Consider the following 15939-nt stretch of genomic DNA (forward strand, 5'->3'; position numbering starts at 1 on the left):
GTGGACCTTGTGTTCGGGTCCCCTCCACAAGTGGATTTACCCAGGAAGCCGGGTTTGGATTATTTTTTTTCATTGAAAGACAAACTGTTCCGTGTCCACGAGTTGGCACGTAGACACTTGGCGGACGCCGGTGTTAAACAGCGCCGCGTGTATGACACTCATAGCCGGGGGCGAGACTTTGCTACTGGGGAGCAGGTGTGGGTGTATTCCCCCGGAAGGAAAAGGGGGCTCTCCCCTAAGCTCATGTCTCACTGGGTGGGCCCCTGCACGGTCATTGCCCAGCTCTCCGATGTAGTCTACCGGGTGCGGTTGGCGGGGCGGTCGCGAGTGGTCGTGCTCCACCGGGACCTTCTCGCTCCCTATCGGCCCAACGCCAGTGCAACACCGAACTCTGTGGAGGCCAGCCCGCCTCAAGAAGAGGGCTGCAACCCTTCTTCCCCCGCTAAAAGACTCCGGCGTTCACAACGCCAGCGCCGACCACCTCCAAGATTCGCAATAGTGTCCGGGGACGGTCACAGCTCGGGTGGGGGCAGTGTGGCGTGGGTGGGGTTTGAGTTACAACCATCATGCTTTGCGGGAGGGAGTGTTATGTGTTCACCGTGTTGGGGAAAGGTGTTTGGGGTAGTGGTTTCGGCCAGGGTGTGTGTGTGTGGGTAGATGTTTGTTTTAATTAGTGTGGATGTGTCTTTTGGGAAGTTGGATGTGCTGTCTTGTGCTGGTATTCAATAAAATACTCCCAGCCATTTGCATTGGGCAGCCAGGAAGCTCCCTCGTCTCTCCATATTCCTGCTTAGCGGTGAAAAACGCTACAATATTATATTATATTATATTATATTATATTATATTATATTATATTATATTATATTATATTATATTATATTATATTATATTATATTATATTATATTATATTATATTATATTATATTATGCTTTAAAGTGTAAATAAGTGTGGTTGGTGGATGCAGTGTCGGTCCCAAGCCCATTTAAAATGAGAGGGGTGCGTCAGGAAGGACATCCAGTAAAACCTGTGCCAAACTTGTATGTGTGGACCAGTTGGTCCACTGTGCCGACCCCTTGCCGGGAGCAGCCAAAAGACCAACAACAACAGCAGCACAATGAATGTTTCTATAGATAAAAGTCATTTTATTCTCTACATATTTAAAAAGTATATACTGTATAATTTACAACAAAAGAATTTGTGCATAGCAGTTTACGGGAATATGGCACCAAGTAACACACAAGCTAATCTGTAGATAGATTTTGTATTCCCAAAACAACACACTCACGAGAAATCAGCAGCAGTTGACACCTTCAGGTTTTTTAGACAGTTGTGTAGTCTATAATACAAATTAACTAAGTAATGCTTAGTCAAGAGAGACTGATTGGAAACTATCGTCTTTGCTGCTGCCTGAAGAATCCAGTTGGAACGGGCTTTCTGGCTGGCTGAGGACTGGAGAGGAAGGCTGACTGGCACGTCCTCGTATCAGTCTGTCTTTCCAGCGCTGGGCCACAGGTGTGTTAGGGGAACGAGAGGCAGGAGAAGATGCCCGACTCAGGACTGGAGACTGGAGTGGACTAGGCTGTTTGGAGCGTCGCAGTACGCCAAAACCTCTGGACTTCTTCTGGGTCTGTTCTGCCTGCTGCTGACTCAGGAGCTGGTGGTGAAGGATGGTCTGCACATCATCCTGTTAGAATTGTATGAAGGTAAAGTACAGAATTATGTAAACTTTCAGTAATGTTTAGATACACAAATATGTAGGACTGTTTGGCCCAGGCATAAACAAACAAAATAGATTTTTCCCCAAACTGTGAGCTCATACTGTATACTGTAAAAACAGGAGATCATTTACATAGACACGTTTGTTAGAGGAGTTAAATAGGGAGTGTAAGGTGTGAAAATGCGTTATATGAGTGCCCTCCTGCAGAGACACAGTTACACATACCAGTGACCTTATTTCTGGTCTTGTGTGAGTTTTTATGATTTAATACACACTTGCGGAAATCCTTATGTAGGGCAACTTACATAACTGATCGAATCTTACAATCTTTTCAATTTCAATTTAGTCATAAATTAAGCAAGTCTTTAAAAACATCTACTAAACTGCAGACAAAAAGACAGAGGGAGTTTAGAACACTCACACTCACACCCACACACACCCTTTCACCTACGTCTATTCAGGACTATTTATGGTATGTTGTAGAACCTGAACTCTTTATCATTCACTTTTAATAATGGTCCCTCCTAGAAACCAACTGTCAGGAATGCAAGCTTACTAAATTAGCCTGCAAGATCAACAAAAAGCATTTAAAAAACAAAAATTATTAATTAACTTGTCTCTTATACAAACAAGAAATTACCAAGCCTGTAGAATAACCCACATCAGACAATGCACCAAATGCTTTGAAAACTAATAATAACAAATTTCAAATAATGAAACACACCCATATTATGCTGATACACTGATTATGTATCTGAGTGTTTAAATTTTATGTGGTTTATGCTTAAATTGTTATGGGGGCTATACAAAAAAGTGTTCATAACATTTTTTATTAAATGACATACAGAAGTATATATCAATATCTATTTAATATATTATCAAATAAATAAATAAATAAATAAATATATATATTGTATATATATATATAATATATATATTGTATATATATATATAAAATACATATATATAAAGATTATATATATATATATATATATATATATATAATACATATATATATATATATATATATATATATATATATATATATATATATATATATAAAATACATATATATATAAAGATTATATATATATATATATATAATACATATATATAAAGATTATATATATATATATATATATATATATATATATATATACACACAAAGATTATATATATATATATATATATATATATATATACACACACACAGTATATATTCAATGTAATGTTACATTGAACAGAACACTAAACTCACCTTCCAGGCCTCCAGCTCGACAGCCATCTCCAGTCGTCGCTGCACCGCCTCCAGGAGCTGATTGTTCAGTGACATCAGTTCGTTCTTGCATTTCAGGAGCTCTGTCTCCATGGCTTTTTTCCTATCAGGTTCAATTTGTGCCACAGTGCAAATGTTAGAGTCAGACTTATTAAAAAAAAAACTGCATTTCAAAATTAATTTCCAGAAGTTTCTGGGGATTTATGATTTATTTGCATTCACTAACAATAAAAACGACACACTTACTTTGCAAGAGCATCATCTCGGTCACGTAGAGCTTGTTGTAATACACCGACATCATCTGTCGTCCCATTTTTAGCTGTTCCCTGTGAATGAAATTAAATTTAGGTACTCCATCCAAATGTCCACCAAATTCAACAAGTCCTAACTTTGATCATCCTGTAATTGAAAGCTAGCTACCTTGAAATTAGATTTTAGGGTTAATGGACAAGTTTGAGATCACTCACACACTCATCCTATATACTGCCTATCCTCTATACAGGGCTGTGGGAGTCCTGAAGCCTAAGTCCTGAAGACTGGAAGATTGCATACCAGTCCATAAGGACACATGCTATGAGGAATTTGGAAACACCTATTACCCACATCTTTATGTCTTTGGACTGTAGGAGAAAACCAGAGTACCTGGCAACCAGAAAAGCCACCAACTCACCAGAACATGCAAACTTCAGACATAACATAGGCCTGAAGGTGGGACTCAACCCCGGAGGTGCGAGCCCACAAGGCTAACCACTACGCCACCATGCTGCCAGTTTGAGTATTGAGATAAAATGATAAGGATGGTGAAGATTTACCTGAGATGCGTGGTTGAGAGCGAGTGTACGTGCAACAGTCTTCAACTGAGTCAGCGCATTATCCAGTGAGTTGCTTTCAGAGGGCAAATCTGCTGTTGTCTCTGAACCAGTCAGTGGGATCAGGAGCTTTACAATGGACTGAATTTCCTCGGTCACCTAGAGATTAGAAAAATTTTTTTTTAAATGTACAATGTATCCCTTGAAAATTAGCAGAGTAAAAATAAAATGCAAGAATAAAAATGGCCCTAGTTATTACAAATATGACAGCAATTCCAAGCATGACATGTATAACTATTCTAAATATGACATCAGTCAAAAAACTGTGGAATGATATGCATATGGGAATTATATATATATATATATATATATATATATATATATATATATAGGTTATGTATATATTTTTAATAAACACTATTTTTTTATTTCATTTGATTCACTTGAGTTAAAATTGAGGTCCTTTGTACTTTTAGCACACTCGTTTGTGCTATCATCGGTACTCCTTTTCAAATCTCTACAATTCCGCAGTCATCCACAGCCAGGAGTCCGAGAGAGTGATGTAAATTGGCCATGCTTTCTGGTTGGGAGGGATGGCATACTCTCTCTCTAACCTGTCAATCACAGCAATACTAGCCATTTGTGGGTGCCAGGAAGCCTGCATTTGCAGAAGGGGGTAGGCAGCATTTTTTTTGTTTGGTGTTACACTGCCCTATGATGCAACATGTGCAACAGGTCAAAAACATTTGGTTGCCTGGCTTCACTCGTTTTAAAAGAAGCTGTCAGGTGGGAATGCGTGACAAGTTTGGTGAGACAAAATCAATGTGAGAGTAATGCAAAAGTTGACATGTGTACGTACAGTGGTTGTTGCTAATATTAAGACAACATTATGTATTATAGTGCTTCCTGCACAGAAAACGAGTTCAGCTAGTTAGTTTAAGTCTACCAGACTAAAAAGTTGTGTAAATTAGATTAATCTGGTTTCATTAATGGTTGGAACAAACCATTAATTAAATGTTCTTGTTTGTCTAATTGTGTGTCAAATTTCTGTACATGATCTTCAGGAAGCAATCAAGCATGCAGAGATTCAGCAAGTGACACCAGAGTACTGCAGAGTACTATTGGAGTGTGTGTCCGTCCGGATCTAGCATGTTTTTTTAGGAAGAAAGGACTTTATACTAAATTTTGCTTGTTGTATAGTAACAATCTTCATTGCATGAAATAAATTATTCTTATTATCTTGATAATATTTTCAAAAAGATTGTAAATGTCATTAAAACACTGAATTTTACTTGAAAATCTAATGTAAAACAATGTTGAACATTTAACAGATAAGATACTGCATCATGAAATATGCATGATACCACTTACAGAATGTAAATGCAGGCCACATTATACCATTCTATGAGGTAAAGAGTGAATGTGTGTTTAGGGCTTCTTTCATTTGAATATTCATAAAAGTTGATTTTTTTTTAGGTTTGAGTAAATAATTGTTTTAAGGACTTGACTGACTCACCCGTTCTCTGTGCTGACTCCAGACAAGCCCATCTTGACTCTGCTCCTGAAGTTTATCCACTTGAGCCTTCAGTCTTATACTCCTACGCCGAGAAAGTTCCACGTCCCGGCGCATCTGCTTTAACTGCGGTGCAAAAACACACAAAGCAAGTCAACAAACGCCCGTACGCTGGAATTTTCTGTTTCTTTATCTGTAGAATCTGCTTTCATTTTGTTATATTCAAACAGATGATAAGACCATAGGATGCACACTATCCTCACAAATGCCTATTCTCAACCTAATGTAGACCTAATTACAGTGCAAGGAGGCTTTTCATGTGATAAATGATGTCACCTGAAACCCAGCACGTCCACATTCATCATGCGGAATCTTGTTATTCCAGGTGAGAAAAACTAAGCATTTCCTTAAATTGCGTAACTTTGCTTACGTTGAGGTGAGCCCACATGACCCATACCAAAACTAGGCTGGCTAGATAGGATCAAGAACAAAACTAAGAAGTGGAATGGTGCGGGTTCGCTGCATTTGTATATTTTTTATGTAGTCATCACACTCATACTTTAACATTAATAATGTTTTTGGAAAATTTTACAAATTGTGTCCAATTTTGCAACATATCCCAATACATACCAGAATGTAACAGCATACAGTAATTTACCTTATTAGCAGCATTAGCCTTTAGGCAATGGTACAATGGTACAAATCTACACCACCTTCCAGGCATGGATATGTTACAGTATTCTTGGCACATATAATATAAACATAGGTGCTTTCGTGTTATAAACAATTTTATCATATCGGTCTGACATCATACAGGTACAGTAATGAAAAGATAAATTAAGTAGCCATACAAATCAGGTGTTAACATGGATGTCTTTTTAATGTACTGTTTTTTTTTAACTACTGTATGATCCACTTGCAAATTTTCAACTATAACCAATATTCAAGTTGTATGAAGAGTTTTAATGATAAACATAAGGGTCTGGACTCTTTCCTATGACCCAATCATACTTTGAATGAAGTCTAAACCTATCACTCCCTTTTATACAAGCTTATAAAATATGACTACAGTACCAATAATGTTATAATGTTACCAGCCATTGTGTTGAGCAACAATGGGTGCAAACTTTGGTGCATCTTATATTGGGCTATAAAAAAGTCTCAGTTTGCAGCACAGATAAATTCTTAGGGTAATTCTTCCATTATATTCAACATGAATTTGCATAATGAAAAGAAATAAAACGTAAATCCTTTTTAGCTTAGGTTCACCCTGATGGCTTAACATCTTGTATTATAACATCATAACATCAACTATTATACAATATATGTTATAAGGGAAGGGAATTGTATACTTAAATGTCTCACCGTGTCTGACATTGGGCTTGATACTCTTCTCCGGAGAGGACTCCCACTCCTGAGCAGATCCGGCAGACCTTCATCTAAGTACGCCCGAATAGGCTTGCTTAAAGATTGATCTTTTGACTCCAGGCTCAGTTGTTCTATTCCATTAGTTTGCTCCATCACACTGCTATTATTACTGCCTTCTAGCTGTTCATCTCTCTCGTTAAGCGTGGATGGAGCTGGCCTCAACAGTTCTGTGTTTGTACCTGGAACGCTTGCTTCATCCTGTATCGCAGAAACATGACCTCCCCCTAGACCATCCCTACTGGTTTCATGCATATCTCCAACAGGATGAGATGACTTAACTGGATCTCGGAAAGCAGCTGGTATTTCTTCTGTCAGATGAGTTAAATAATACGGCTTGAAGCTCTCCATTAACTCTGAGAAGTTACCACAGACGAATGCTTCTACCTAAGCAAGCAAGACGTAACTTGAATGGGTGGCACCACAAAAACAGAGTGAGAGAGCAAACTTGTTATTCCAGCTCTTGACATAAATAGCACATGCACTTTCAGCACTCATCCCACATGAAGAACAGCACATGTATTATCAAAGCTCACCTGATACAAAAGAATCACACCTGTGCCTTAGGGACAAAGGCTATCTCATCTGCTTGACGTAATAAGGACTGTAGCCAAGATACACATACATAAACACATTTATGACAGTGGGATAGGCATACCATATATTAGATATGCCAAGTTTGTTTTGTCGAAGAAGCTTTCGTGCTGCATTCTACTTACTGTAGTAAAAATAATATGAAAGCAGACTTTCTTTTATGTCCCCATTTTTGAAGTACTGACCTAATTGATCATGGATGAATGTTTTCCTAGCTAATCCTAAATTTTAATAACGACGTCAGCTTATTTATAGTAATCCATTTCTTTGCCACTGCAGGTGTAAGTGTAAAGCACAGAGACTATTAAAAAGAACAACAAACAGGAAGGGATGAACAACATCCATCCATTCATTTCTAGCATTTCTTTTTAAAGGCAGTCATTCTATTCCTGGGAAATAACAGGAATCATGTTATGTAGGTAAATAATTTCATTTTAGGTTAGCAGGACATTTTTTCAACAGTGTATTTTCCAGTGTGTATGATTTATAAAATGTATGTGTGGTTTGTTTGAAGTTGGGTGGATGTAATGCATAGGTTTACAAAAAGGTTTATAAAAGAATACGTTTAACAAAATTTATGTTATGGCATATTACATTTTCAGAGTATTAAAGTGAATAGTAAAAGATTTTCTGTTATAGGAGAGTAATCAGTGTTATGCGCTAGACGGTGGTGGCTCAAATTAATATGGCTCTAGGTTACTGATCAGAAGGTTGGGTGTTCAAGCCCCCAGCACCACTAATCTACCACCACTGAGTCCTTGTGCAAGGCCCTTAACCTCATTTACTACAGAGATGCAGTATCCTGGCTGGCCCTGTAGTCTGATCAAATCTTGCTAACTGGGACATGCAAAAAAAAAAAAAAAAAAAAAAAAAACTATGCTGTAAGGTACATGTGACAAGTAATTAAGTCTTAATCATAAAAGGCTGGTGTAATGTTGCCAAAACAAAGTGGAGCAGCTGTTACCATCAAAAAGTGGATTATTTTCTTATTTAGAATATCTAAATGTCTAGGAGTGTCTCATTCATTGTACTGTATAATACAGCATTTCCCAACAATTTCAGAGATGGTAACTACTAACAGGACCTTGTATGGAATGTAATCAATAGTACTAACATTTATAATTTCCCAGTTAAATCAGATCAGCCTCTCTGAATCTTCATGATGACCAAAGAGGACCAGAATCCAGAGCGGGTGGGTGGAGAAGAGTTCTTTGATAAATATGGACCCTGGGAACGTAAGTGTTTCTGGGCAGAGGTAGCTTAATGGTTCCAGAAGGTCCCATGTTTAAACCCCTCCACCACCCTTTAGCAAGGCCCTCAACCCTCAACTGCTCAGATGTATAATGAGAAAAAATTGTGCCTCTGGATAAGGGCATATGAAATATAATATGGGATTAAAATAAAAAAGGAATGATAAAATGTCTAGTTTTAACTCCTAGAATTTACTGTTACCTTCAGAGGTGTAAGTAGTGTGGTCTGCTGTTGTGTGGAGAAGAAAACTGGCCAGAAATATGCTGTAAAGATTATAGACATCATACCATCAGATAAAATGACAGCTCAGGAGATAGAAGAGATTCAAGAGGACAGTGAAGGAAAGTAAACTGCTTTGTAAAGTCTCCAGACAGAAGAACATAGGTATGAACAAACAAATTTCATTATTTATTGTACATAGTTTAAGAAAATATTAGGTACATTGCGACATTCAAAATGGGCCCAGCTCATGAGGATTCCATATCAATGTCCCATTCTTGCAGTATTCCAGAGTTTGCAAGTAGACACTTGTGGCTTTTTTTCCTTTCTTTTTTTAATATAAGGGAATGTATGAAGGGTCAATTAAGGGATGGTGCTATGTGTAATTACACTATTTGAATTAGACGGTGTCTTTTCATAATAAAGTACCATATCATTTATAAAAGCTTTGTTTTCTTTCCAGTGTCACTGTGCAATTATACTGGCTGTATAAAGGACACAAGAGCTACATGCTAGCTAGTAAAATCATGCACTACCTCAGAAAAATAGCTAGCTTATGCACTTAGTATGTTCAAATCCATGTTTCTAAATGTTTTTCTTATGATATGCAAAGGTGAAGACACAATTTCCCTCACTTTGTAGTTTGTAAAAACTTTAAGTACATGGTTGCTAGCTAACTGCTAAAAACATGCTAGCATTTAGCTGTTCAGTCTTTTATATGAAACATTTAAAGGTGAAAACAGAACAAATTTGTCACGGATATTAGCATTTACCTCATAGACAGTGGTAGATTATTTAGAAAAGACTTTGTGTTGTTTTGACTACACTGGAATACTTACTAATAATTGCACCATACTGTATGAATAATTGATATTTTTCACATATTTCACACATCACATCATATGATCACATATTTCTGTGAAGATTCTCAGTCATCCAGGTGAGGTTATCTGGAAGTTGAATCACGTCATCTGGATTAAAGAAGCTACTTGGATAAGTAGTAAAACGTTTATACCGAACAAGAAGTCCAGTTGACAGAATAATGTCCAGTGGCATGACTCAACTGCCAGATAATATTGCTTTAAAACTTGTTAACTCCAAGTTGGAATTGAATAGAATTTTTCCCATAAACTCATTGACAGCCATCACCAACTACAGAGCGTTGTTTATCCCAATAGCTCAGAATAATTACAATATTTAGCTGGTAGATCACATATTAGTTGCTTTTAGTCAAACCGAAAATTACACTTCATTTAATAGCAATTAAAACTAAATTATTACTTTGGCTGGATGACTGGATTTTTATAAAAGCAGAACTACTTTCTATTTCTTTCCTAAAATACAACTGAAAGACAGTTGTCCAAGATTTAAGTTCAAGACACACACACACACACACACACACACACACACATATATTTATTTATTTATTTATTATTATTATTATTATTATTATTGCTGTTTACCTGTGACCTAAGGTGATACCTCAGGTAATATCTGAATTTCACCTCTGAAAAACACTTCAGTATTTCTGTGTATTGTTGCTGTGGCAACCAAGGAGCATGCTGAGAGTTTATCTATTTAAACAGCCTCATACTTGACCTTTGCTTACATCTAACTGCATACATGTAGATATAATTAATATTAGCACTTTACAAAAACTGTTTACGCACAAGACTCACCCTTGCTTTAGTGGATAATCTCTAATACTGTAGCCCAAGAACTGGTGCTGTGATCATGGCGACTGTCCTGTTTTCAATAGGTCTCTTCTTCAAAATAAACTCATACTTATTATTTTTTTATTTGCACTGTTTGCCTTAACAATCCTAATATCAGGTGTCGGTGAAAAGATAGCGTAGTGGTTAGTACTGTGGCCTTGTTACATCCAGAGTTAAGAGTTCGAGTCAACGTCCATGGAGTTTGCATGTTCTTCCAGTGCTTGGTACATTTCCCTTCTTTTCTTCCAGATAAGCAGTATAGAGAAAGAATGAATTATATGAGGTGTCACTAACAAGAGGATGTGTTAATTTTTGAGTGTGGTTTGTCTAAAGATTTCTTCTTTATCTTGTTTTAAGGTGACCTTGTCACTTTTGGTCTTAACTGATTTAAAAATGATACCAGCTGTAGGACAAACGCTTAATTTAATAAACAACTAAACTTTTATATAAATCCTATCTTGTTCCCTTTTTCTTTGTGTTAAGCACCCAGATCTATTCTCATTTGTCCTTAGCCACAAATAGCACAAACAGATCTAGTTACTGTTTCTTAGCACAGCTTCCACTTATTCCCTTCCAGCGATATCACAAACACTGTGCATCACATCTTATAAGGTATATCCGGTTATTGAATACCCTGAATTAATTATGTAGTTATAACTATAATTAACTATATTATAAACGCTTTATTGTCTTTCACTTTACATTCTTTGACAATTACATCACAGAGAAAGTGACACTGAGTGAAAAAAGATAAGGTCAGAACCTGTTTTGCTCTCTCAAATTTTAATAAAGTAATTAGGACAATGCAGTAAACTTAATGAAATCTGAAATATTGTTAAAATACTGGCTTTACACACAGACACATACTGTACATATACACAAACACTTACTTTACCTCATAAGGAGGTGGAATGTGGCTTGAATTCGCATATTTTGCTGATTTTACCCAAAGTCTTTCCCTCCTAAACTACTATTCAGGAATAAGAGACATCATCCTCGATAATTTCACACATGCCTACAGATGAGGTTTAGGATTGTTTAAGTCTGTCAGTGAAATACTGTAAACCATGCTGTTTAAATTGCCGTTGGCATTACGTTGTCATGCAACAGCAGCTTAAATATTGCAGCTTTAATACTCTTAACACATTACAGTGAATCATGAATCATTACAGAAAATAACAGCCAAACCTATAACCACACATATGAGTCCTCATTAAATGCCTTGTTCTGAAACAGAAAGATCATGCATGCTCTCCTGGAGGTGGTAGAATTTCTTCATAGTCACAACATAATCCACAGACACCTAAAGCCAGTTTGATGACGACATGACAGTTAAGTTGACTGACTTTGGCTTCTCCCTCCAGATAGAACCAGGGCATGTGCTGAATGCTGAGTCATTCTGTAGTCATTCCTCTTACACTAACTGGGATATTAAGCTTGTACTTATATTCTCATTCGAAAATAGGCTATAAAAGGGCAGTTGTAATGTTTAGTGGATGTAATAGGCACCTTATGGGGTGTAAAAAATTACATACCTGCCCTCAGAGGTTTGTGGAACACAAGGTTTCTTAGCTGGTGAAATTAAAGTGCTTCAAGGAGCCCAATCATGCCGGCTATCTAGATAAAGATTTTGAAAATTTTGTTATCTCATTGTCTTCTCTTTTAGTTGGAGCTGTGGCATTCTGGAACAGAAAGCAGATGCTGATGCTTTGAATGATCCTAGCTGGGAAATATGGCTTTAGGTCTCCAGAATGGGACGACCGCTCAGACACTATGAAATACTTTGTATGCCTTAGTACCTCAGTGACAGGTCTGTATAATAAAATAATCAGTTAAGGATCTGGATGGTTTTGGTCTACTAGGCATTTTTTCAATGTTTACAGAAACATTTTTAGGAAGATTTTCAGGGAAATCTTCCCGGAAAAAAGCTACAATTCCATTGGAGTAGAGCCACTAAAACACACAACATGATCTTCAGTGAACTGGACCTTTGCAGTGGGAACAAGAAATCTCACTTTAAGGTAAGATTCTCATAGGAATTTGGCTTCTAGTAAATGTTATGTCACTTAACTGGAGATAAAAATACTCAATATGTGAGGTGGGACAAGTGCATATCGTTTACCTCATATATTACCAGTAAAGTGATTTTTTTATTTATTTATTTCACAAAGCTAGTTCCTATTGCAAATTTCTAGTCCACTGAAGACAGCACACCTTATTTCAGTTACCCAGCTGGTATTGCACTCGACCTTCAGCCAACCTCTTACAGGTGACGAACCCCACATAATGGTTCTAGCTGACCATTTCGGGCTGAGCCTGACTTGATGATTTGGGTGGTACAGCCACCAGATACCACCACCCAGGCCTGGGTCCAAGAGCAGGTCTGAGTAACTCTAACCTGGACAGGCTACACTTTAGCTTTGTTGCCCTTATAATGAGAATAATTCAGTGGCTATCCACAATCTTTCACATACATGAGCTCACATATACCTGAGATACACCTATTTAGTGTCCCTGCGATTGCTAGGGAAAGAGAGAGCATGCTACCACTCAAACCTAGACATCATTGCCAACTGTGCCCTTTAGACTTCCTCTTGTCATGCATGGCTGTGGCATCATTAGGTTTCTCTCATAAAAGGTAACTCGGGTAACTCATAACATCCCAAACAACAGTGCAAAAAAAATTCCCTTGTGCTACTTGAAAGGCCCAGAGTATTAAGGGGCCAATAAAATAGAAAATTTGGTCTGGAAAGTAATTAAAGAGATCCCTTAAACACAGCCTCAAATGAGCAAGGTCTTTTTTTTTTTGTCTGAGTATATGCAAGAGTTTTATTGCACAATTGTCACTTCTGTTATTTAACCAGTGTATTTGCAGTGCACTGCCAATGCATAATAGGAACTTGCTAAGGAATTGTGTAATTGTGGAAATTTTAGTTCCCCATAATCAGGAGTGGTAAACTAAAACGTATGACTGTTCAGTTCCTTTAAAAATTCCTTGGTTACAAAGGCCCAGATAAGCAACTAACTCAACTGAATGGCAGACAACAATTAATGAAGAGTAAATGGATATATACTGTGTACAAACAGTATAAGGTCATTCACAGGGATAGGTTTTGATTTGTAGCAGCGCTTAACATTACCATGCTTTTCAAATTTTATGAATGGAATAGATGACCCACTCACATGCATGTACATAAATTAAATCAGCTGAAATAGCTTATCAGACCTAAATTCAGGGAATATAAATAATGTGGAAACACACTTGTGGAAAGACAATTGTTGTAACAGGTTGTAAGCAGTCTGTGCAACATAGTGTTTTTTTAGATGTCCAGGTTACTGGTGATGGATCGAAAAAACACTACACAAGCAAAGATCCTCTAAGCCACTTTTTCCTCGAGCAGTATGATGGAGCAGAACACTTACAGGAAATTTACTATAAAAGCATAAAGCTGATTTGTTTCCATTTTTCCCCAATGTTGTTGTTTTGACTAACTGTTCAACTGCAGAGTAAGTAAGTATGAATAAGTGTATTATTTCCCAGGTTATCTGCCTCAACATACTGGCCACCATGTGCATCTACTGCAACTATCTATGCAACTAACTATGGAAGTAAATTACAGTGACCCTTTTGCCATCAAACCACTACAGATAATCAATGTCTGTGCCTTTAAGATCTTCGGTCACTGGGTGAAGAAAGGACAGACTCAAAATAGAGCAGCTCTATTTGAGAACACTCCCAAATTCATCCTGCTGTCTATTGCTGATGAGAAGAGCGAGACGTCCGTGAGGACCCTGTGAGACTGTATCACATGACTGCAAAAAGGTCACTACAGAATAATTCATCCTATAAAGCATTAAACAAGAGTAATGTCTTTTTCATTTCATTCAAACCTTAATAACCTTAAAAACAAGTAGCAAGCAAATGTTGATGTGAACCTAATGTGTCAGTGGAAAAGTCAGGATTAGAATAAGTTCTAATGAATAATCAAATATTATTGTAAATACTTACATAATGTTCTGAAAATAAATTTGTTCCTCACCATGAGTTAAAAAAACAAACAAATTCTGCAAATTCAAAGGTTAGGTTCATGAGAGTTGAAGTTTGTCTCTCAGCCACTAGAGGGCACTGCCTCACAAATTACCGACAATTTATTAGTGGTGCTTGCAAAGCATCACTATTGTTATCTTGCAAAATTCTTCCGTACAAAAGTTTGGCGCGTAACCAGTCCCGCACCGTTTTTCATAGACCAATGAGTGAGGTGTCAAATCGTGCGGCTTATACGGGAATGGGGTGCTATGACTTTTCTAAGGGGTGGGCGGTTAATTGCCGCCCTAAAAATCCCATTGACTTAACATTGAGACCAACTTTGACGAATTATAGCGCAGAGAGTGAATTTTGTAGAGACGTCAGATTTACCACATTTGAAGAGGTTTGCAGCCTGTGTCAGAAGATACCCGGCACAGGGGGATAAGTTTGACCCCCGGGGCAGGAGAGGTCCCCAAAGTTGCCCCATAGAATTTGAATGGGGAATTTGGTGACTTTGCCCATTGACTTATAATGGGAATTAAAAAAAATTACTAGTGCCGCACCGTTCGTCGTAGACCCATGAATGAGGTGTCAACCCGTGCGGCTTATTCAGGAGTAGGGTGCTTTGACTGTTTGAAGGGGTGGGTGGGCAATTAACCGCCCACAGACTTAACACTGAGAACAACTTTGACTGAGTCCCATGAATGAGGTGTCAACCCGTGCGGCTTATTCAGGAGTAGGGTGCTTTGACTGTTTGAAGGGGTGGGTGGGCAATTAACCGCCCACAGACTTAACACTGAGAACAACTTTGACTGAGTCTTGCACCGTTCGTCGTAGACCCATGAATGAGGTGTCAAACCGTGCGGCTTATTCGGGAGTAGGCTGCTTTGACTGTTTGAAGGGGTGGGTGGTTAATTGCCCCCGCAGGGGGCAATTAACCGCCCACAGACTTAACATTGAGACCAACTTTGACTGAGTCCCATGAGTGAGGTGTCAAACCGTGCGGCCCATCTTCGGGAACGGGGTGCTGTGACTTTTCTAAGGGGTGGGTGGTTAATTGCCCGCAGGGGGCAATTAACCATACACACACTTAACATTGATTTAACTGTGGAACCGACTGTCGTAGAGACACTCTTTTGCATATATCATCATGCTCATAAACCACGCCCCCTAGCACCCTCATTAGCATGCTGTTAGCATGATGCTAACGCGATTAGCATTTTGCTAGCATGATGCTAGCAAAATTAGCATCTTGCTAGCGTTATGCTAATTTCATCAGCACATCGCTAGCATGATGCTAACGCTATTAGCATGTCGCTAGCATTATGCTAACTTTTCGCTAATAACATGTATAGAATGTTCCTAGCATCATGCTAGTGTAATTAGCACAAT

The 15939-nt window shown here is 38.0% G+C and overlaps 2 protein-coding genes across 2 annotated transcripts; one reads left to right on the forward strand and one right to left on the reverse strand.

Annotated features, from left to right (window-relative positions):
• Positions 1-1118: 1118 nt before the first annotated feature.
• bicdl2l (bicaudal-D-related protein 2-like) lies at positions 1119-7239 on the reverse strand. The gene is made up of 6 exons (XM_053478939.1): positions 6682-7239; positions 5320-5442; positions 3807-3962; positions 3241-3320; positions 2977-3097; positions 1119-1685 (listed from the first exon to the last, which is right to left on the reverse strand). Exons 1-6 carry the CDS (start codon positions 7090-7092, stop codon positions 1365-1367), a joined length of 1212 nt encoding a protein of 403 aa, XP_053334914.1. The 5' UTR covers positions 7093-7239; the 3' UTR covers positions 1119-1364.
• Positions 7240-8497: 1258 nt separating this feature from the next.
• Positions 8498-14318, forward strand: phkg1b (phosphorylase kinase, gamma 1b (muscle)). The gene is given in 13 exon segments (XM_053479011.1): positions 8498-8570; positions 8775-8916; positions 8918-8970; positions 10818-10896; positions 11220-11285; positions 11757-11831; positions 11833-11924; positions 12066-12102; positions 12104-12305; positions 13845-13866; positions 13869-14014; positions 14062-14107; positions 14110-14318. Coding segments are annotated over 13 exon segments (1242 nt in total).
• The last annotated feature ends 1621 nt before the right edge of the window (positions 14319-15939 follow it).

The sequence above is a fragment of the Clarias gariepinus genome, chromosome 19, assembly GCF_024256425.1.
Source record: "Clarias gariepinus isolate MV-2021 ecotype Netherlands chromosome 19, CGAR_prim_01v2, whole genome shotgun sequence".
Taxonomy (NCBI): Eukaryota; Metazoa; Chordata; class Actinopteri; order Siluriformes; family Clariidae; genus Clarias; species Clarias gariepinus.